General features: G+C 39.7%; 1 protein-coding gene across 10 annotated transcripts in view; it reads right to left on the reverse strand.

Annotated features, from left to right (window-relative positions):
• The window catches only part of LOC127673330 (zinc finger protein 431-like), a 269,940-nt gene that overhangs the window by 98,392 nt on the left and 148,195 nt on the right, over positions 1-23,353 (reverse strand). Inside the window, exon 1 of one of the 10 annotated variants that reach the window (XM_052168974.1) lies at positions 18,354-18,369. The exons of 8 other annotated variants lie outside the window; for them this stretch is intronic. Coding sequence is in view for 1 of the 2 variants with exons in the window: in XM_052168986.1 (XP_052024946.1) it covers positions 18,354-18,356 (3 nt within the window). In the remaining variant the exon portion in view is untranslated. Of the gene's footprint in view, positions 1-18,353; positions 18,370-23,353 lie in introns of those variants that run through there. One more of the 10 variants, XM_052168986.1, reaches the window with a different exon arrangement.

Consider the following 23,353-nt stretch of genomic DNA (forward strand, 5'->3'; position numbering starts at 1 on the left):
GTATCAAAAATACCAAACAGATTGGGAAAAAGTCATTTTGCCACATAATAATCAAAATATTAAACATATAAGTTAAAGAAATATAAAAATCTACAACACAAAAAATAACAAACTAAATCAAACAAAAACTAATAATGTATGAAATCAGAATTATTAGATTCATATCCATCTTTTTAAAGGGATTAATTCATTACTTATACAAAGTTCTCCGTGCATGTATTCCTGCCTGCAAGAAGAGGGCACCAGATCCCATCACATATGGTTAGGATCCACCATGAGGTTGCTAAAAATTGAACTCATGGCCTGTGTAACAGCCAGAGTTCTTAACCTTTGAGCCATCACTCCAGGCCTATTTTTGCCTTCTTAAAGTATATTATAAAAGACAAAGAGGTTTGGACACAAGTGCTGCAGAGTCTTAGGAACCACACATTCTTCTACAAAAAAGCAACTGATCCAGATGTTTTGACAGAATTACAATCAGCCATGATACTGAAGTTATTAAGATATCATGGCCTGAACTATCAAGTAAGAAGCACCACTAGAAACCTCACAGGTTGTCACATCATGCTGAGGTTACCCATTCAGCCTCACAGAGGACCCAACACCCACTGCTCAGCCGCATGTTCCTCCCCATTGTGGGCAGATATCCTGTACTTACCATATCTTGATTTCAGAGCTTCCTGAGGTCCCCTCACAGCAACCAACCGCAGAGTTCAGAGCAGGACACAGAAAACCATTCAAACTGCACAGCCACAATGAACACACAGAAATGCACCCAGAAGTTCCCTCCTCATTGTCTGACTGGCAGGTCTGTCTGGAAGCCTTGATTTGCCACTGTGTCTTACTCTTTCTCAGGTTAAACTGTGCTTCCATTCTAATGCCAGAGCATTTCCACATCTCAGGAGTGGCTTGCGCTCTATTAGCATTTGAAATAAGATACCAAGAGGAATCTCACTCACCCAGGGCTGGGGGAGGACACAACATTCCAGCTCAGGCTTATCAGCTGCCTGTTTCTCCTCTCTGTGGACCATGAAGCTATGCTTACCAGGATCTGACTTCTGACCTTGCCTGAGCTTTCCTCAAAGCACTTGCCTTTTTCACAAAATCAAGATGAATATCTTGCTTAGACCATTACTGGAGCTGTGCTGGAGGAACCTGTTTGACTTAAGAAAGAATGGCTTAATTCAAGACTCAGACTATTAACTTTAAAAATGGATTTTTACTAACTAGAGTTTTTTCCTGGCAGTAGTGGTGCATGCCTGTAAACCCAGCACTTGGAAGGTAGAGGCAGGTGAAGTTTTGAGTTCCAGACCAGCCTGGTCTATAGAGTGAATTCAGGAAAACCAGGGCTACACAGAGAAATGCTGTCAACAACAACAACAACAACAACAACAACACAAAAAATTAAAAAAACAAGATAAAGGGGGAAAACAAACAAACAAACAAACAAAAAACCCAAGAGTTTTGTTTATGGCTAAATGCTGAGATCAGAAAAGTGAAGCTCCCTTCATAAGATGATAGATATAAAACAAACCCAGGAAAAAAAGCCAGAAACATAAGGGAATCACTGTTAAGCACCATTACAAGTGAGCACATTTCATCAGTGACAAATTAGAGAAAAAACACAGTAAGATTAGTACTGATTTTCTACACCAGCCTTTCTCACATCATAGTGAAAAAGTATCTTTCTATGTATATAGAAAGTGTAGCTAATAGAATGTCACAATAAATGCTGTGAGTCAAGGAAAGTTAGAAAAATCAGGACTTTTTCTTTTCATGCTGCTGGATATTATAGCTTGTCTTCATTATATACCAGAATTATTAGGAAATTTTCCTAATTAGAAATTCATAAGTAAGTACTTCCTAATGCCAGTTGTAAATAAAACACACACACACACACAAATCACCTTTGTTTTCTAAAATAAAGTAGTACAAATAAAAAAAAAACAAAAACAAAAAAAATGACCTTTCCATATGTAGGTTTCAAAAAGAATCTATAGTCTAGATCAAAGGTGGATCAGAACATCTCAAAAGATCAAGATTAAGAAATGGATTCTCACTTCAAAAAGTATAATTAAGAAACATTCCCCACACTAGCCAGAGTTAGAGTTAGGGTTAGCGGATTAGGGGATTATGGTTAGGATCAGGACAAGATTTGTTAGGGTTAGGATTCTAAGGAAATTAAGGGGTTAAGATAGGATTAGAGATTTAGGATAAGTCTCAGAGATAGGCTCAGGTTTAGGGTTAAGGTGGGTACCATTATTCTTGATGGTCCCACTGAATCAATGGAATCCCTATTACCCAAAGAAGTAATGGCAGTGTTCGGTTAGTCTCAGGATTAGGTCAAAGGATTTGCTTGTTGTGTTATGCAAACTTGGGTTCTATCTTTTCTCTCTTCTGCCTTCCTCGTCCTCATTTCTATAATATCAAAATCATCTTTCCTGCCCCAAAGAAAGTGGAAAGTGAGTTATCCACGAACCTAGAATTCCCAAGTGGGAAATATCTTTACATTATTATGGGGCCCAGTTCACATACAACAGAAGACATCATTTTTCCCAAGCTCACAGACACACTGCACATGAAGAAATTCTTAAGTTTATTTAAGAATGGCAGTAAAACGTCCTTGTTATTAGTTAGTACTTGCTGATCAATTTATTATGTACTCTGAGGTCAGGACACACCTCATCCCTCCCCAGGCTCTGAAAAGCCTTTTTAAAACATAAACCTAGGCAGGTGAGTCATGCATACACTGCTAACATCACACACACATCACTGGGCACTTGTAAACCAGGAGACTTCAGTAAGCTCCAGCCAATCTAGAAGACACAGTGAGTTCTAGGGTAGTCCTAAACTACACAGCAAGATCCTGTCTCAAAACACTCAAGTTAATAAACATTACACACTACATGTATCCTACTCAAAGGACTTCAGTTTGCTAACAAAGGTTTCAGGTGATATTTAGAAATTACAACAAGTTACTTCAATGCAGCAACACGGGGCTTGGACTCCTTTCTCAGAGGGAATATTAAATAACACTGGCCAACCTTACGTCTTTACAGAAATAACTGTAAACACAGTCAAAAAAATTTGGGCCAAAAGTTTCACCACTGAGCAAAACGTTTGGCTGCTGAAGTTACCACCCTTCTAAACCCTTCTCATATCCCTACTGCTTCAAATACACAGTAGGAAAACAAAAGCAGGGTTTGTGCTTAGCAGTTGCCATGTAGTCTCAGGTCTCAGGTGGCTCTCACTGTTAGTCTATGTCCTCCCATATTTAAAAAGAACCTGGGCAGCCAAGCAGTGGTGATACACACCTTTAATCCAAGCACTTGGGGGGCAGATGCAGGCGAATCTCTTGTGAGTTTGAGGCCAGCCTGGTCTATAGAACAATATATAGGGAAAGCTAGGGCTAATGATGAAACCCTATCTCAAAAATAAAACAAAACAAACAAACAAACAAGCAAAACCCCTTGACAAGCATGCAAAATGTCCCACCTGTCTCACACATACTCCAAGGCCACCCCTTACCCATCCATTGAGGACCCATCCAGATCATCTTCCCCCACAGCCTCATCTCATCCTGACAAGTCAACAGCACTTTAATTCCCAGCAACCTCACTGCCCGATGCCTTAAGAATGATCCTCTGGTGTCACACATCTGCATTTGATTGCAAGGTAAATCCCACTTCCAATTGTGTTTGTTTTTTTAAATAAAAAATATTTTAAGGTTTTAGTTTTTTTTAATCAAATCCTATTCATAGCATGTCAATTACAGAGGCCATTAAGGGGGAAAAAGTCAAAACATATATATCTTCGTCTTTTCTAGGCATCTGGGGCATCCACTCATTATTATTTAATGTTAATTCTCAAAGGTAAAAAGAAAAGCTGGCCTATTTCCTGTAAGAAATTTAATTTTAGGGTCTGTCAACATTTTAAATGCGCTGCAGTTAAACCATTCCCTGTGCACTGGATAACTGATTAGATGCCAGACTCTCTGATTAATATATCAACTCCACTATCTTAATTGTTTAACAAATAAACTGTCATCATCTCTGCCACACCAGGCATAAGCAGCAGCCATGACAATTATCAAAGTGATGTCTGTACCAGATACTGGTGCTGTATGGATTCCCTAAGGGCTAACACACATGTGTTATCCAGCTCAGCCCATGTTGCTGTCAGCACGGTGTCCATCAACAATGCTGGGGGAGCTACACTATCTGCCATTTGTGGTGGCACAACAGGGAAAGCCATTACTAATTGAGGTCAACTCACATTCCTTTCTACATGTAGATGAACATTATCTTAACCACCCAGAGACATAATTCCCTTCATAACTATAAATTAAATTTCCCCAAACATGATGATCATCATGCCATTGAAAAAGTAAAGTGCCTTTCTTCTGAACTCTTAAGCCTGGTGGTGGTGGCAGTGGTGCAAGCCTTTAATCCCAGCACTCTGTAGGCAGAGGCATGGGGATCTCTTGTGAGTTCGAGGCCAGCCTGGTCTAAAGAGCAAGTTCCAGAACAGCCAGGTCTACACATAAAAACAAAACAACAATAACAAAAACAACAACATACGGTCTTGTAAATCCAAAATAACAATAATGATGATGATAAAGTGCTGATGGACATTTTTTTCACAGTTTTGAATTCTAGACTCAACAGACAGAAAATTCTAGTTTTGTTTTGTTTTTTATTTTTAAAGGAAAGCAACAAAGCTTTTCAACAAACCGCTAAGTTTCACCACTGCCTTCCCAATGGCAAAACTCTTTGCAAGTTTCTCCAAAAGCAATTAGGGGACGAAAAGGAAGAATACACTTAGATGTAAAGAATGATGAACCTCTGCAATGAGAAAATAGAAAAAAAAATTGGTAACCAGATCAGGAATAGCATGTCTCTTCATTACACACACACACACACACACACACACAGAGAGAGAGAGAGAGAGAGAGAGAGAGAGAGAGAGAGAGAGAGAGAGAGAGAGCTTGTCCTGTGTCTTCACGTCTCCACTGACCTTTCCTCGCCTCTCATAGTGGCAAGGCTCAACTGCTTCTCATTTTCATTACCCCTTGTCTTAGTCAGGGTTTCTATTCCTGCACAAACATCTCGACCAAGAATCAAGTTGAGGAGGAAAGGGTTTATTCAGCTTACACTTCCACACAGCTGATCATCACTAAATGAAATCAGTACTAGAACTCAAACAGGTCAGGAAGCAGGAGCTGATGTAGAGGTCATGGAGGGATGTTTCTTACTGGCTTGCTTCCCCTGGTTTTCTCAGCCTGCTCTCTTATAGAAACCAAAATTACCAGCCCATGGATGTCACTTCCTACAAGGGGCCCTCCCTCTTGATCACTAATTGAGAAAATGTTCCACAGCTGGATCTCATGGAGGCATTTCTTCAACCCAAGCTCCTTTATCTGTCATAAAGCAATCCAGTGTCAAGTAGACACATAAAACCAGCCAGTGCAATTGACCTCTTGTGAACTTGACACAAAAACACATTGCTATTAAGTCTCAACCTTTATTTTTTTACTCATCCCCAATATCTAAATAACTTTAAATGTCCCACAGTCTTTATACATTAAAAATTCAATCCATTTAAAAGGTCCAATATCTTTTAAAATTCAAAGTCTTTTAAAAATTCAAAGTCTCTTAACTGTGGGCTCCAATAAAATACTTTCTTCCTTCAAGAGAGAAAAATATCACAGCACAGTCACAATAAAAAAAAAGCAAAACTCAAACAAAAATGGTTCAATGTCTGATCCAACTCAAGATCTTTCAGGCTCCTCTGAGGGCTGGGTGTACAGAGCCATATTGGGGAAGTCATGCACATGGTTGGAGTTTGACATTGGTTAAGGACAATCCCTGGCTTCGGGTTAGGACATAATAGGGAAGTAGGTTAAAGCAGGAATTTTTATCCATGAGTGGAGTGCTAAGAGTGTACTTGTCTATGGTGAAGGTTAACTTCTCCCAGATAGCCATGATCCTGCTCCACCTAGGGTGGAGTGCTCAAAGTAAAGGTTAAGTTCATTGTTCCTCCAGGTCTAGAAATTTCTGAATTAAGCAGGTGATCCACCCAGCTGCCAGAGCAGTCAAGATGAGGAACTCCAGGAGAAGCTAAACAACTTCCACTGGAACTCAGCCCGGAGTCTGGGGGGAAGGGTTTGCCCAAACTGTTAAAAGGTCTGGCACCATTAAAGTTTCTGGCTTAGATCAGTGAATTTTGTCTTGGCCATTTTTCTTTTTGCCCCTTCCCTATTCATCCCTCAGCTTCTGTTCCAGCAACCCACTTCATAATAGCTGCAGGCAGCTATAGAATCTAACAGCTGGGTCACTTTTCCTGTTATGCCCTTTATAGCACACAACTTGTCTTTTAGGCTCCAGCTGCCTGTACTCCATTGCTGCTGCTGTTCTTGGTGTTTATCTCATGGCAGTGACATCTCCAAAACACTGCTCTTTTCTGCCATAACTAGGCTTTACCAATAGCTACTCATAGGCTCTTTTCATGGTGCCAAGCCTCAAATCCTATGCATGACCCCTTCAGTCCTGGGCCATCAGTTGCAAATGAGATTGCACCTCCAACAAAGGGTTTCCATGGCCTCTCACAGTCCTAAGCTTCAGATGCTCTTCATGACCCCTTCATGCCTTCAAAACCAGTTCGATCTATGTGACACTTAAACATTACCTAATCCAACCACAGGACAAAATACAACTGTGTTTATCTCTGGAACACAGCCTCTGGGCTCTCAGAAAATACTTCCCAGAAGATTTCACCTCAGTGGTGCTGGTCTCTTCTTAATCACTGCTAATTTCTTAACTCCAGCTAAGGAGCCAACAATAGTCCCAGTAATGCCAAAGGTTGTGCTTTAATAGTTGTAGTATCTAGTTAATCACAGGTGATTCTTGAGTTCCAGCTACCAAAAGCACAGAATTTTCACAACCAAAACAGCAACAGCACTGAAAAGTCTTAAATTTTCCCTCTGAAATTTCACAAGCCAGGCCATCATTTTCTTCACTGTTCTCAACATTATCATTTAAGCTCTTACAGAACATTCCACAGAGCTCTTAACAACCAATGGTTCTTCTAGCACAAACTTCCAAAATCCTTCCACAGTTCTCCCCAAACAATAGTCAGGTTGTATCATGAATAACCCACTATGCTTGTACCAATTTACCTTAGTCACGGTTTCTATTCCTGCACAAACATCATGACCGAGAAGCAAGTTGGGGAGGAAAGGGTTTATTTAGCTTATATTTTCACATAGCTCTTCATCACCAAAGGAAGTCAGGGCTGGAACTCAAGCAGGTCAGGAAGCAGGAGCTAATGCAGAGGCCATGGAGGGATGTTTCTTACTGGCTTGCTTCCCTTGGCTTACTCATTCTGCTCTCTTATATAACCTAAGACTACCAGTCCAGGGATGGCACCATCCACAAGTGGCCCTCTCCCCTTGATCACTAGTTGAGAAAATGTCCCACAGTGGGATCTCATGAAGGCACTTCCCCAACTGAAGAACCTTTCTCTGTGAAAACTCCAGCCTGTGTCAAGTTGACACACAAAACCAGCCAGTACACTCTTCCCCTCACTTGGCTGCCTTGTCTAAATTCAGTAAGAGAGATATGTCTAACCATGCAGAGACTTGAAATGCCTTAACTGGTTGATACTCCAATGCTCCTCCAAGAGATAAAGGAGTTAGGGATGAAGGACTGTGTATGGTTGAATGGAGAGATGGTAGAAGTGGAATTTAAATAAAATAAAATAATAAATAAATAAATAAATAAATAAATAAATAAATAAGTAGGGAATGTGACAAACAAATACAAATGAATAGAATGAACGTTTAGGAATCAGCCATTATTTTTAAAATTTACCCCACTCTATATTTCAGGTATAAGACAAGGAGAAAGGATTTTTGGCAAAATATCACACAAATGACCTCTCACTAAAATTTACAATGTCTATTTTCCTCCGATGTGCTAAGATCTCAATTTTCTCTGGCTGTATATTTTCAAAACTCCTATCTTCTGGGTCCTATGAGAAAAAATAGTTAAGTTGCATCTACAGATTTCTATGACTTTCACCATCTCAATTTCTGATATATTCCACATTCCTTCAAAAGAGAACAAAGATTCTGTCCAGCCGCAAAAATTATATATTGGTTTTTGTTGCTGTTCTAAGTTGCTATTCTGCTGCTGTCATGAAATCCTCTCAGCAAAAGGATTTTAGGTAATAAATGTTTGTTGTGACTGCTTCTGTCAGACCACAGTTCACCACTTTGGGACCTTAGAGTAGAAACTGAAAGTACAAACTGAAGGTAAAAACATGGACATACATTGTCTCATTTCTTCCTCTCCTGCTTGGTCAGTGTCCCATGCTCAGGTCTCATACAACCCAAACCCACTTGCCTATGAATATTGTCACCATCAGTGGAAGAACCTTCCCACATCAATCATCAACACTCTCTCACACAGACATAGCAACCAGCCATTCTGATGAGAACACTCTCTCAACTGAGGTTCCTTCAGATGACTGTAGCTCTGAAATATTGAAATGTTAGCAGCTCCACCTATCTCCTGACTATGTCTCTATGTGCATTGCTAAGATTATATCTTACTGCCAATCTCCTATCCTAGCTTTCAACATTAGCCAGCATTCCCTAAATAACATACCCAACAAATGAGTAGTAAAAGGGGCAACATACAGCCAACACTCTCTGAAATCCTAGACAACAAACTATAACCCAGAAATAACCTACCTCCCAAACTAGACAAACTGAGAAACCTTACCTAGAACTATAATCACCACAAATGCAGATGCCTAGACACCAGCATAGGAAGATAGGGAATACCAACCAGGAAAATAAGCCACTATCCTCAGATTCTTAATACTCTACCTTGCCTCATACAACCTCTTTTGCATCAGTTAGTTTAGTTTAGTTTCTCAAGACATATTAGGGAAGGAGGAAAAGCAGAAGGAGATAGAGGATGAGGAGGAGGAAGGGGAAGAGGAGGAGGAAGAGGAGTAGAAGATGAAGAAGAAGATGAAGAAGAAGATCAATCAACATAAAGATCTAGAAATTATTTCCACTGAAATCATAAATTAAAACTTTCCTAAACTAAAGAAGATGACTGTTAATGTACAAGAAGCATCAAAAATACCAACAGATTGGGAAAGAATTTCTTTGCCACATAATAATCAAAACACTAAACATATAATTTAAAGAAATATAAAAAAACTACAGCAGAAAAAATAACAAACTAAACAAAGGAATGAGTAATGTATGAAATCAGAACTATTAGATTCATATGTCTTCTATTTTTAAGGAATTAATTTATTACTTATACAATGTACTCCCTGCATGTATTCCTGCAGTCCAGAAGAGGGCACCAGATATCATTACATATAATTATGAAGCACCATGTGGTTGCTCAGAATTGAACTCACGGCCTGTGTAAGAATACCCAGTGTTCTTATCCTCTGAGCCATCTCTCTAGGCCAGACCCTGCCTTCTTAATGTATATTATAAAAGGAAAAACTAATTTGGACACAAGTGCTGCATAGTGACAGAAACTACCCTTGCTTCTACTAGAAAGCAACTGGTCCAGATGTTTTGGACAGAATTACAATCAGCCATGATACTGAAGTTATTCAGAGGTCATGCCCTGAACTTGCAAGTAAGAAGAACCATGTGAAATCTCACATGAAGTCACATCGGGCTGATGCTTCCGATCCAACCCCATAGTGGTCCCTCCACCCCAGCACCCACTGCTCAGCCACATGTTCTTCCCCATTGTGGGCAGATATCCTGTGCTCACCATTTCTGTAGTTCGGAGCTTCCTGAGGACCCTGCACAGCACCCAATAGCAGTGATCAGAGCAGGACACAGAGAAGCATTCAGGCCTGCACAGCTACATTGAATACATAGAAACGGAGCTGGAAGAGCCTTCCTCTTTGTCTGACTGCCAGGTCTGTCTGGCAGCCTAGGTTGGCCTGTTAGTCTATCCCTTCTTAGGTTAAAGTATACTTTCCCTCTAGGGCTTGACATTTTCCAAAGTTTGGGAGTGGTTTGAACCCCATTAGCATTTGAAATAAGATTCCAAGAGGAATCTCACCCCACCCAATCCTGGGAAGAGACATTTCAGCTGAGGCTGGTCAGCTGCCTGTTAATCCCCTCTGTGAAACAAGACCCTGCACTTACCAGGACCTGACTTCAGACCTTGCCTGAGCTTTCCTCAATGCACTTATCTTCTTTCCATAATCATGGTGAATAGCTTGCCTAGACCACTGCTCAACGTGCATTAGAAGTATCAATGTGACCCAAGAAGTGATGAGCCAATGCATGTCCCAGGCTATTACTTTTAAGAATGTATTTTAAATAAAAAGAGATTTAGCTGGGCAGTGGTGGTGCATGCCTGTAATCCTAGCACTTGGGAGGCAGAGGATGGTGAATTTCTGAGTTCTAAGTCAGCCTGGTCTACAATGTGAGTTCCAGGAAACCCATGGCTATAGAGAGGAAACCTGTTGCAAAACAAACAAACAACAAACAAACCAAGACTTATGTTTATGGCTAAATGCTTGGATCATGGAAACTGAAGCACCATTAAACAGATGATAGCTATCAGACAACCTCAGATGAAAAGCCAGATACATAAGGGAAACACATTTGAGCACTATTATTATCCAGCACATTTTCATCAGTGGCAAAGTAGAGAAAAAACACAGTTGGATTAGTATAGATTTTCTAAGTAAGCCTATCTCAAATCATAGAGAAAATGAATCTTTCTCTGTATATAGAAAGGGTAGTTAATAGAATGCCCTGATAAAGGCTGTCAGTCAAGGGAAGTTAAATAAATCAAGAACTGGCAAATTTCACATTGCAGGATCTTACAGGTGTATTTAAGAAATAATTGCTTCCAATGCAAATTTTAAAATAAAAAAGTCAAACAAATCACCTTTGTTTTGTAAAATAAAGTAGGACAAATACAAAAATGACATTTCCATATATAGGTTGAAAAAGCATCTATAGCCTAGATCAAAGGTGAATCAGAAATTCTCTAAAGATCAAGAGTAAGAAAGGATTTCTCAATTTAAAAGGTATAATTAAGAAACACCCCCTACAGTAACCAGGCTTAGAATTAGGTTTAAGGGACTAGAGGGTTATGGATAGGATTAGGACAAGGGTTGTTAGGGTTAGAATGCCTACGAAATTAAGGGGTTAATATAGGATTAGAGCTTTAGGATAAGTCTCATGGTTAGTCTCAGTTTTAGGGCTAACTTGGCCACCATTATTCTTGATGTTCTCACTGAATCAATAGAATCCCTATTACACAAAGAAGAAATGTCAGGGTTAGGGTCAGTCTCAGGATTAGGGCAAAGAATTTGTTTGTTGTGCTATGTGAACTCAGCTTTTATCTTTTAACTCATCTGCCTTCATAGTCTTCCTTTTCATAATATCAAAATCTTCTTTCCTGCCCCAGTGAAAGTGGAAATTGAGTTATCTATGAATCTAGAGTTCCCAGAAGAGAGATATCTTTACATTTTTATGGGGCCCTTTTCACATACAAAAGAAGAGTAATATGACTCACAGCATTAGTTTTCCCAAGCTCACAGACACACTGTGCCTAAAGAAATTCTTAAGTTTATTAAAGAATAACAGTAAAATGTCCTTGTTATAAGTTACTTCTTGCTGATTAATTTATTACCTACTATGAGGTCAGGATACACCTCATACCTGCCCAAGCTCTGAAGAGATTCTTTAAAACCATAAGCCTAGCAGGTGAGGCACGAATACACTGCTACCACCACACACATATCACTGGGCACTTGTAAACCAGGAGACTGCAGTGGGATCCAGCATCTAGAAGACACAGTGAGTTCTAGGGAAGCCCTAGATTACACAGTAGGACCCTGCCTCAAAACACTCAAGTTAATAAACAACACAATTTACATGTATCCTATTCAGAGGACTTCAGTTTGAGAACAAAGGTCAAAGGCAACATTTAGAAATTACAAGTTACGTCAATGAAGCAACCTCTGGACACAGGGCTTGGACTCCTTTCTCAGAGGAAATATTAAAAAACACTGGCCGACATTACGTATTTACAGTGATAAATGCAAACACAGTCAATAAAAAATATGAGCAAAAAGTTTCGCCACTGAACTAATGGCTTGGCTGCTGAAGTTACCACCCTTCTAAACCCCTCTCAAATCCCTTATTTTTCAACAAAACAGTAGGACAACAAGGGCAGATTTTGCTCTTAGCAGTTGCCAAGTGGTCTCAGGTCTCAGGTGACTCTCACTGTTGGTCTACTTCCTACCATATTTAAAAAGAACATGGACTGCCAAGTAGTAGTGGAGCACACCTTTAATCCCAGCACTTGGCGGGGGGGGGGGGGGGAGTGGCAGGGACAAGCAGATATCTTGTGAGTTAGAAGCCAGCCTGGTCTACATAACAAGATCTAGAGACAGCTAGGGCTAATGATGAGACCCTGTCTCAAAAACAAACAAACAAACAAACAAAAACACTTGACTAGCATGCAAAATGTCCCACATGTCTCAAACATGCTCCAAGGCCATCCCCTTACCAATCCATTGAGGACCCATCCAGATCATCTTCCCCCACAGCCTCAACTCACCCTGATAATTCAACAGCACTTTAATTCCCAGCAAGCTCACTGCCTGATACTGTAAGCCTGAGCCTCAGAAGTCACACTTCTGCATTTGATTGCATGGAAAATCCCACTATCAAATGTGTTTGTTTTTATTAAATAAATAAATGTTTTAAGGTTTTAGTTTTTGAATCAAATCTTATTCATTGTATGTCTATTACAGAGCACTTTAACGGGAAAAAGTCAAAATTTATATATCTTTGTCTTTTATAGACATCTGGAACTTTCACTCATTATTATTTCATGTTACTTCTCAAAGTTAACAGGAAAAACTGGCCTATTTCCTGCAAGAAATTTAATTTTAAGGTCTGTCAACATTTTAAATGCTCTGCTGTTATTTTTAAAATATGTGCATGCATTCTTAAATAAGGTACAGCGTAAGCTTTCCATATAACCATTCCCAGGGCACTTGATAACTTACTAGCTCCCTGCTTAACACATCAACTCCACTATCTCATTTGCTGAACAAATAAACTCTCATCATCTCTGCCACACCAGGCATAAGCAGCAGCCATGACAGTTATCAAAGTGATATCTGTACCAGATATTGATGCTTTGCAGAATCCCTAATGCCTAACACACACGTGTTGTCCAGCTCAGTCCATTTTACTGTTAGCATGGTCTCCATCAGCAATGCTGAGGAGCTGCAGTGTCTGCCATCTGTGGTAGCACAACAGGGAAAGCCATGATTCAGTAATATTAACTCACATTCCTTTCTACAGGTAGATAAACAGTATCTTAACTACACATATACTTAATTCCCATAAACACTGTGAATTAAATTTCCCCAAACATGGTGATCAGCATGTCACCAAAAAAATGAAATGCTTTAATCCTGAACGTAAGCCTGATGGTGGTGGCAGAAGCCTTTGGTCTTAACACTCTGTAGGCAGAGGCAGGCGGATCTCTTGTAAGTTCAAGGCCAGTCTGATCTACAGAGCAAGTACCAAAACATCCAGGACGACACAGAAAAAAAATAACTGTCTAGAAAATCCAAAATAACAATAATAATAATAATAATAATAATAAAAATGATGATGATGATGACGATGACGATGACGATGATGATGACGATGATGATGATGATGATGATAAAGTGCTGATATACATTTTTTCACTATTTTGAATTCCAGACTCAACAGATGGGCAATTCTAGTTTTGTTTTGTTTTGCTTTGTTTTTAAAGGAAAACAACAAAGCTTTTCAAGATCTGCTAAGATTCACCACCACCTTCCCAATGGCAAAACTGTGTTTCCAACTTGCTCAAAATCAACTAGGGGATGGAAAGCAAGAATTCACACAGATGTAAAAAATAGTGAACCTCTATAATAAGACAATAGAATAGAAACAAACAAAAATGGGTAACTAGATCAAGACTAGCGTTTTCCCCCAACACACACACACACACACACACACACACACACAGCTCTGCAAAACCCATCTTAATTTCAAAATCTCTTCAGTTCTGATTCTTCAACTGCCCCTGCCTCTCCACTGATCTTTCCTGGCCTCTAAGACTGGCAAGGCTCAACAGCTACTCATTTTCATTATCCCTTGTCTTAGTCAAGGATTCTATTCCTGCACAAACATCTTGACCAAGAAGCAAGTTGGGAAGAAAGGCATTATTCGGCTTACACTTCCATGCTGCTGTTCATCACTAAAGGAAGTCAGGACTGGAACTCAAGCAGGTCAGAGAGCAGAAGCTGATGCAGAGGGCATGGAGAGCTGTTCGTTTCTGACTTGATCCCCTGGGTTTTTCAGTCTGCTTTCTTATATAACCTAAGAATACCAGTCCAGGGATGGTCCCAATCCACAAGAGACTCTCCACTCTTGATTAATAATTGAAAAACATGGCCCACAGTTGGATAATTTGGAAGAAATCCCCCAAGCTAAGCTTATTTCTTTGTGATAACTCCAACTGGTGTCAAGTTGACACACAAATCCAGCCAGTACATTTGACCCCTTGTCAACTTGACACACCAACATAACACTATTAATACTATACCCTTACTTGCTTATTCATCCCTAAGAGCTAAATAACTTTACAAGTGCCACACTCTATACATATTAAAAATTCAATTCCTTAAATGATCCAATATATTTTAAAATTCAAAGTATTTTAAAAATTCAAATTTTCTTAACTGTGGGCTCCACTAAAATACTTTCTTCCTTCAAGAGAGAAAAATATCAGGGCACAGTCAAAATGAAAATCAAAACTCAAACTTAAATGGTTCAATGTCTGGAATCCAACTCAAGAACTTCCAGGCTCCTCTGAGGGCTCGGGTTATTTCTCTCACTCTGCCCTTTGTAACCCACAACTTTTCTTCTAGGCTCCAGCTGCCTGTACTCCACTGCTGCTGCTGTTCTTGGTGGTCATCTCATGGCACCACTGCCATCTCCAAAACACTGCTGTTTTCTGCCATAACTAGGCTTCAAATATAGCCTTTCATAGGCTCTTTTCATGATGCCAAACCTCAAATCCTATGCATGACCTCTTCAGTCCTGGACCATTCATTGCAACTGAGATTGCACCTTCTCCAAAGGGCTTACATGGCCTCTCATAGTGGTGAGCTTCAGCTGTTCTTCATTATACCTTCACACCTTCAAAACCAGTACTGTCTATGTGACACTTACACACATTATCAATTCTAATCACATCACAAAGTACAACTGTGGTTATCTCTGGAACACAGCCTCTATGCTCTCAGAAAACACTTCCCAGAAGATTTCAGCTCAGTGGTCCTGGGCTCTTCTTAATCACTGCTAATTTCTTAGCTCCAGCGAAGGAGCCATCAATAGTCCCAGTAATTCAAAATGTTTTGCTTTAGTAGTTCTTGTATCTTGTTAATCACAAGCGATTATTCAGACCCAGCTAACAAAAACAACAGAATCTTCACAATCATAAAAGCAATGGCCCTGAAAAGAGTCTTACATTTTCCTTCTGAAATTTCACAAGTCAGGCCATCATTTTCTGAACTGTTCTCAACATTATCATACAAACTCCTACAGAAAATTCCACAGAGCTCTTAACAACTAATGGCCCTTCTAGCCCAAAGTTCCAAAATCCTTGCACAGTACTCCCCAAAACAATTGCCAGGGTTTCTCTTAGTCAGGGTTTCTATTCCTGTACAAACATCATGGCCAAGAAGCAAGTTGGGGAGGAAAGCGTTTATCGAGCTTATATTTCCATACAGCTGTTCATTACCAAAGGAGGTCAACATTGGAACTCAAGCAGGTCAGGAAGCGGGAGCTGATGCAGAGGCCATGGAGGGATGCTTCTTACTGGCTTGCTTCCCCTGGCTTGCTCAGCCTGCTCTCTTATATAACCTAAGAGTACCAGTCCAGGGATGGCACCACCCAAAAGGGGCCCTCTCCCTATTATAACTAATTGAGAATATGCCCCACAGTTGGATCTCACGGAGGCACTTCCCCAACTGAAGCACCTTTCTCTGTGATAACTTTAGTCTGAGTCAAGTTGACACACAAAACCAGCCAGTACACCCTTCCACTCACTTGGCTGCCTTGTCTAAATTCAGTAAGAGAGCTATGCCTAACCATGTAGATAGTTAAAATGCCATAGGTATTTAATACGCCAGTGGTGCCCATGCTTCTTGAAGAGATAAAGGAGTTAGGGATGAAAAACTGTGTAAGGTAGAAAAGAGAGATGGGAGAAAGTGGAATTTAAATTAAATAAATAAATAAATAAATAAATAAATAAATAAATAAGTGGGGAAATTGACAAACCAATAGATATAAATAGAATGAAAATTTAGAAATCAGCCCATTATTTTAAAAATTTACCCCATTATATTTTGGGAAAAAGACAAGGAAAAAGGATTTTTGGCAACATATCACGCAAATGACCTCTCACTAAAATTTACAGTGTCTGTATTCCTCTGATATGCTATGATCTCAATTTTCTCTGGCTGCATACTGTCAAGATGTCTCATAGGACATCTTCCAAGTCCTATGAGAAAAAGATGATTAAATTCTATCTACAGATTTCTACAACTTTCACCACCTCAATTTCTGATATATTTCACATTTCTTCAAAAGAGAACATAGATTCTGTCCAGCAGCAAAATCATATATTGATACCATTTGTTGTTGTTGTTCTAACTTGATATTCTGCTACTGTGATGGAATCTTCTGAGCAAAAGGATCTCAGGTAATAAATGGTTGTTGTGAATGCTTCTCTCAGACCACAGATCACCACTTTGGGAGTTTAGAGTAGAAACTAAAAGTACAAACTGAAGGTAAAAGCATGGACAAACATTGTCTCCTGGCTTGATGTCCTGCTTGGTCCATGTCCCATGCTCAGATAGTTCTCTCATGCATCCACTTGTTTATGAATATTGCCACCCTCAGTGGAAGAGCCTTCCCACATCAATCATCAACACAATCTCCCACACATAGAGCAACCAGCAATTATGACAAAAGCACACCCTCAACTGAGGCCAGTTCAGATGACTGTAGCTCTGGAATATTGAAATGTTGGCAGCTTCACCTCTCTCCTGACTATGTCTCCATGTGGATTGCTAAGATTATGTCTTCCTGCCAACCTCCTATCCTATCTTTCAACATTAGCCAGCATTCCCTAAGTAACATACCCAACAAACAGAGCAGTAAAAGGGGCAACACTCAGGCAACACTCTCTGATAATCTAGACAGCAAACTATAACCCAGGAATAACTACCAATCCAAACTAGACAAACTGAGAAACCTTACTTAACCTAAGATAACCCACACATGCAGATGCCTAGATACCAGCACAGAAAGATAAGGTATTCCAGCCAGGAAAATAATTCAACATCCTCCGATTTTTAATACCCTACCTCGCCTGATACAACCTCTTTTGCATCAGTTACTTTAGTTTCTCAAGACATATTAGGAAAGGAGGAGGAGAAAGAAGATGAGGAGGAGAAAGAGAAGGAGGAGGAGGAGGAGGAGGAGAACAAGAAGAAGAAGAAGAAGAAGAAGAAGAAGAAGAAGAAGAAGAAGAAGAAGAAGAAGAAGAAGAAGAAGAAGAAGAAGAAGAAGTTCAATCAACATAAAGGTCTAGAAAATATTTCCACTGAAATCATAAATAAAAACTTTCCTAAACTACAACAGAAAAAATAACCAACTAAACAAAACAAAAATTATTAATGTATGAAATCAGAACTATTAGATTCATATCCATCTTCTTTTTTTAAGGATTTAATTAATTACATATACAAAGTTCTCCGTACATGTATTCCTGCAGGCCAGAAGAGGGCACCAGACCCATTACATATAGTTATGAGCTACCATGTGGTTGGTAAGAATTGAACTCATGGCCTGTGTAAGAATAGCCAGAGTTCTTAACTTCTGAGCCATCTCTCCAGGCCTAACGCTGCCTTCTTAATGTTTTTTTATAAAAGACAAAAGGTTTGGACCCAGGTGCTGCATAGTCACAGAAACCAACCATGCTGATACAAGAAAGCAACTGGTCCAGATGTTCTGTACAGAATTACAATCAGCCGTGATACTGAAGTTATTCAGAGGTCACAGCCTGAATTAGCAGGTAAGAATCACCACTAGAAATCTTTCAGAAAGTCACATCTTAATGATGCTTCTGATCCAACTCCATAGAGGATCCACAACCCCAGCACTCACTGTTTAGCCTCAGGTTCCTCCCCATTGTGGGTAGATATACTGTGCTCACCATGTCTTGATTTCAGAGCTTCCCTGTGATTCACTCACAGCACACAACAACAGAGCTCAGAGCAGGACACAGAGAACCATTCAAGCTGCACAGTTACAGGGAACACCTCAAAAGGAAAGGAAAGGGTGAGGGCAAGAGTGAAGAAGACCAATCAGCATCAATGTCTAGAAAACATTTCCAATAAAATCCTAAATGAAAATTTCCTAAACTAAAGAAGGTGTCTGTTAATGTAAAAGCATCCAAAATACCAAACAGATTGGGTAAAAGTCCCTTTGCTGCACAATAATCAAAATACTAAACCTCTAAAGTAAAGCAATATAAAAAAACTACTACAGAATTAACAAAACTAAAGAAAAAACAGCTAGCCTGGGACCTAGCCCCGCCCATCACACAGCACTTGATCTCAGCCAGCTCTAACTTAATCATTTACATTCCTTGGGAAGTGCCAGCCCAGACCTCTGTAAACTCTACCAGGTCTTTGTCCTTTCACAGCCTGGCCTGTTCCTTTAAGGAACAGGATTCAGTTTATTATCCCCTACCTGTCTCAGCAGCTCACACGCAGAAGCGAGGGCTGGGCGCACAGCCCAGTGATCCATGGCGGCCAGGCTTGGCTTCCATTCCCACAGGAGGATTGTGTCAGGAGGCCACTGTCCCCAACCAGAGCACAGAGAGTGTTTGCACTCTGCCCCACTGCAAACTTTCCAGAGCAAGAAGCCTGCGCATTCACCACTTAAAAGTATGATCCATGTGCAATTAATTTTTTATAGCTGTTAAAAGGCCTCTCATATATTGGGTAGCAGTGCCATATCAAACTAAGATGTATAAGGGTAAAATTTATGGTGTAAAGGACTTACCAAGCTTAGGAATAGTGACAGTAAGTAGCATTTAGCAAATGGAGGACGGCATTAAATACAGCCCATGGATGAATAGTGTGTTAAGCAGTGTGGTCAGAGACTAGTAGGCTAGGATTCATGTGTTTGTTCACCAGGTTTGTTTAGAAATCTATCTCCAAACCATCATGGGGACAACTATGATGTAAAACCAGCCAGTGTGAACATGTGCATAGCAACAAATCCGGTCTATAACCAGCTGCTCACAGGTCATTACAGAGCCACAACCAACAATAAGGCCTGGTGCACTTGAAGCCCCCATTTTCTAATTGAGGAAAGCATAGTTCTGCCACATGGGACAGACTACACTGGGTGACAGACATTTGAGATGGAAAACCATCTATGTACTTGCAGACATGAGCCAAGCATGGCTGTCCTCTGAGAGGCAACACCAGCGACTGGCTGAGACAGATGCAGATACTCACAGCCAATCATTGTACTCAGGTCATGGATCCCTATGGAGAGTTAGGAGAAGAATGGAAGGAGCCATAGGGGACGCCAATCCCTTAAGAAGACAAACAGTACTAAGTAATCCAGATCCCTGGGGGCTCAGAGAGACAAAGCCATCAACTGAAGAGCACACACGGGCTGTGCATGGCCCTGGGAACATATGTAGCAGAGGATGTCATTGTGTGTACTCAGTAGGAGACTATACACCTAATCCTGTAGAGACTTGATGCTCCAGAGAACAATGGGGGAGGGGAGGTGGTGGTAGGTGAGTGTATTAGAGTAGAGGTGGGGGAGATGAAGCATCCTCTAAATGGCGAATGGGAAGTGGGAATGGGGTAAAGAGCCCTGGGAGTTGAGACCAGAGAGTGGGGCAACAATTGGAATGTAAATAAATAATACAATTAAGAAGTAATTGAGAGAGAGGGAGAGAGAGAGAGAGAGAGAGAGAGAGAGAGAGAGAGAGAGAGAGAGAGAGAGGGGGGGAGGGAGGGAGGGAGGGAGGGAGATTGTTGTTTGAAGGGCTAGTCTTATTCAGCTAGTCTTTCCATGACACCCTCACATAAGGAGAATAACATAGCTCCTTTTCAAAATGCAGAAACATACACGGCAGAGCCAATATCCACCTGGGGCCTGGGTCTTGGGAGCTTTTCCTGAAGGCACAATGTAATGAGAATAAAATAGAGCTCCTTTTCTAAAGCCAGGGATATCCTAGGGAGAGCTGGTAATTGTCTGGGGCCAGTGCCTTAAGGACATTTTATATCCTCGGAACCCAATTCTGTCTACCATATGGGGCTGCGGTTATCAGTTCTAATGCCATTGTAGGCTTGGGAAGTAATGTTCTTGAGATATGGCATATTCTCCTTTTGAAGCATTGTTTATGAGATTCCCCCCAAGTTTGTCCTATTGTATGAAAGTTTCTGCTGGCTTCATAGAAGTCTCCAATTTCTTTCCATTTTTCCTCTGTCAGTAGTTCATAAGATTCTATTCTTTTTTTTTTTTTTTTTTTTTTGGTTTTGGAGACAGGGTTTCTCTGTGTAGCCCTGGCTGTCGTGGAACTCACTTTGTAGACCAGGCTATCCTCGAACTTAGAAATCCGCTGGCCTCTGCCTCCCAAGTGCTGGGATTACAGGCGTGTTCCACCATTCCTGGCTCACAAGATTCTATTCTTAATACTTTTACTTAGCATAAGACATGGCTTCTGTAAGATCTCCCCACCACAATTTTGGTACATTCTTTTTTTTTTCTTTTAAAAGATTTATTATGGTGCATAAAAATATACTATATAATATAAATATTATAGATAGATAGATAGATAGAGAGAGAGAGAGAGAGAGAGAGAGATGGATAGAGATAGATAGATAGGATAGATAGATAGATAGATAGATAGATAGATAGATAGATAGATAGATAGAGATATACCAGACAAGGACCTCATATCCCATTAGAGATGTTTGTGAGCCACCATGTGGTTGCCGAGAATTGGACTCAGGACCTCTGGAAGAGCAGTTGACTCTCTTAACCACTAAGTCATCTCTCCAGTCCACTTTTATAAATTCTACTTTCTATTTTTCTCTTTTTCATCCTCTTGGATCTTCGACATAGAACCCTGAAGAATGACCCTTTGAATTAAGGCACTTGTGTACTTAAGAAATAATTTTAGGGATATCTTTGCTATATAAATCTCCCATCTACCTAACTGTTTATAATTGCGGTCTCCTGTCCCTATTTAAATTGTCCAAAATATAACATGGGTCCTGAACCTAAAAGAACATTAGCCAGACTTGAATTCATTCTGTCATTAAAAATATTTTTAAAATAATCTTTAATTGTATGTAGAGTGATTTCTCCCTGGAAAAGCTTTTTAATTCCAAGACAGCTGTGTCTTCAGCCTTTTACAAAAATGTTTCCAAGGAAAGCTATGCTGAGTCAGATTACCTAGCTGTCAATCTGTTGCTCCCCAGTGACATGACCATTGTTTTCCTATTGATTAAACTTCCTATATTATTTAGTAAAAAGTCTTAACCACAACAGAGTTTTAAAATTACCTATTAGAGTCACGCAGTAAACTGTCCTTTGCTGCAACAGGAGAAGGATTTACATGTGAAGCATGGCTTCTGCCTTCACAGGAGACACTGAGGAACAGGTTACTGTTCCCACTGCACAGTGAAACAGGATAGGCAATAGTTACATAACAGATTAAAGTTTAAGGGAGCCAGCTGCAGGGTACAGCCTGATGAAAGCCCTGATATAAGCATGGTGAATGATTTTGTCATTTCCCTGAATCTATTAATTCATGTACTTAATGGAAAACAGACCAGATTGCAGGGGTGTACAATTCGTATAGGTTAGCTTGAGCCAGTGAATATTGAATTGCCAATTACAGCATTCTCCTTTAGAGATATGTGGAATGCTCTCTGATATAGTTAAATCAGCTCAGAAACAGGAGACACAAACCATTGGCTGTGCTGTGTAACCGGATCAAGACTAGCATGTCCCCCTAACACACACACACACACATACACACACACACACACACACACACACACACACACACACACACACACACATTCTGTACATCATGAGTCAAATTATCAGTCAAATTATTAATAAATTCATAGATATAAAATCATGTGAATTTTTGAAATGGGAGTGTCTAGATCATGAATAAAGTCTTTGATCATTTCCTTAGCATTTTTTTTAAATATTACAAGTAATAATTTGTCCTACTCATTACTCTGACAGAGAACTTGAACCTTGGTTTCCAGCATCCAACTAGTACAGTCCAGTTGAGCTTTTGCCATTTTCATTTTCCACTGGTTTTTGCACTTACATGGTGATGAGAAAACATAGGGACACATAATTAAATTAAAAAGAATAAGTAAATATTATTAAAATTCAAGATTGGAATGTAGTATCAATGTAGTTTTAGAGGAGATCAGTTATTATAATAAATATGTATAGAATTCCCTTAAACCAGTTTGAATTTTTTTTCTTTGAGAAATGACATCTTCCAGGAATTTTCAATGAATACAATGTGTATGTTAATGAAGAATGTGTTCCTTAAAGGGACATTGTTAATGATCACATTTCTAAGAAGATTAACTTAGAAAAGGGATAGCTCTTGTTAGTGTTAATGCATTTTACACCCATTCTGCATCCCATTATTTGAGGAGAATTGGTGATTGTGATGGGTTTAGTATAGCCACAAACACTCAATTGCCTCTTTGGAAATGTCATTTTCTTGGAAGCAGCATAGTCAAAGCCTCTGGCTCCAGTTCCATCCTTCCAGAATTTTTTGAGTCAAGGACCTCAGTTAGAACAGCACACTGAGGGCAGATTCAGAAAAATTAGCTACAAGCCTGTATCAGTAGTTTTACCAATTGCTTCCATAACTAACTTATAATAGCATGTTCACACATACACACACACACACACACATACACACACACACACTATATATATATATATATATATATATATATATATATATATATATATATATATATATATATATAAACTCCTTTATTTTATTCTGTTTTTTTTAATTCTTTAATCTTTATTTTTTAAACTTACATAGTTATGCCCCTCCCCAACTTCCTCCTGACTCTTTCTCTTCCCATATCTCCTACCCCATCTCCAAGATAATATCCACACCTCCCA

Source organism: Apodemus sylvaticus, chromosome 22, assembly GCF_947179515.1.
Source record: "Apodemus sylvaticus chromosome 22, mApoSyl1.1, whole genome shotgun sequence".
Classification (NCBI taxonomy): domain Eukaryota; kingdom Metazoa; phylum Chordata; class Mammalia; order Rodentia; family Muridae; genus Apodemus; species Apodemus sylvaticus.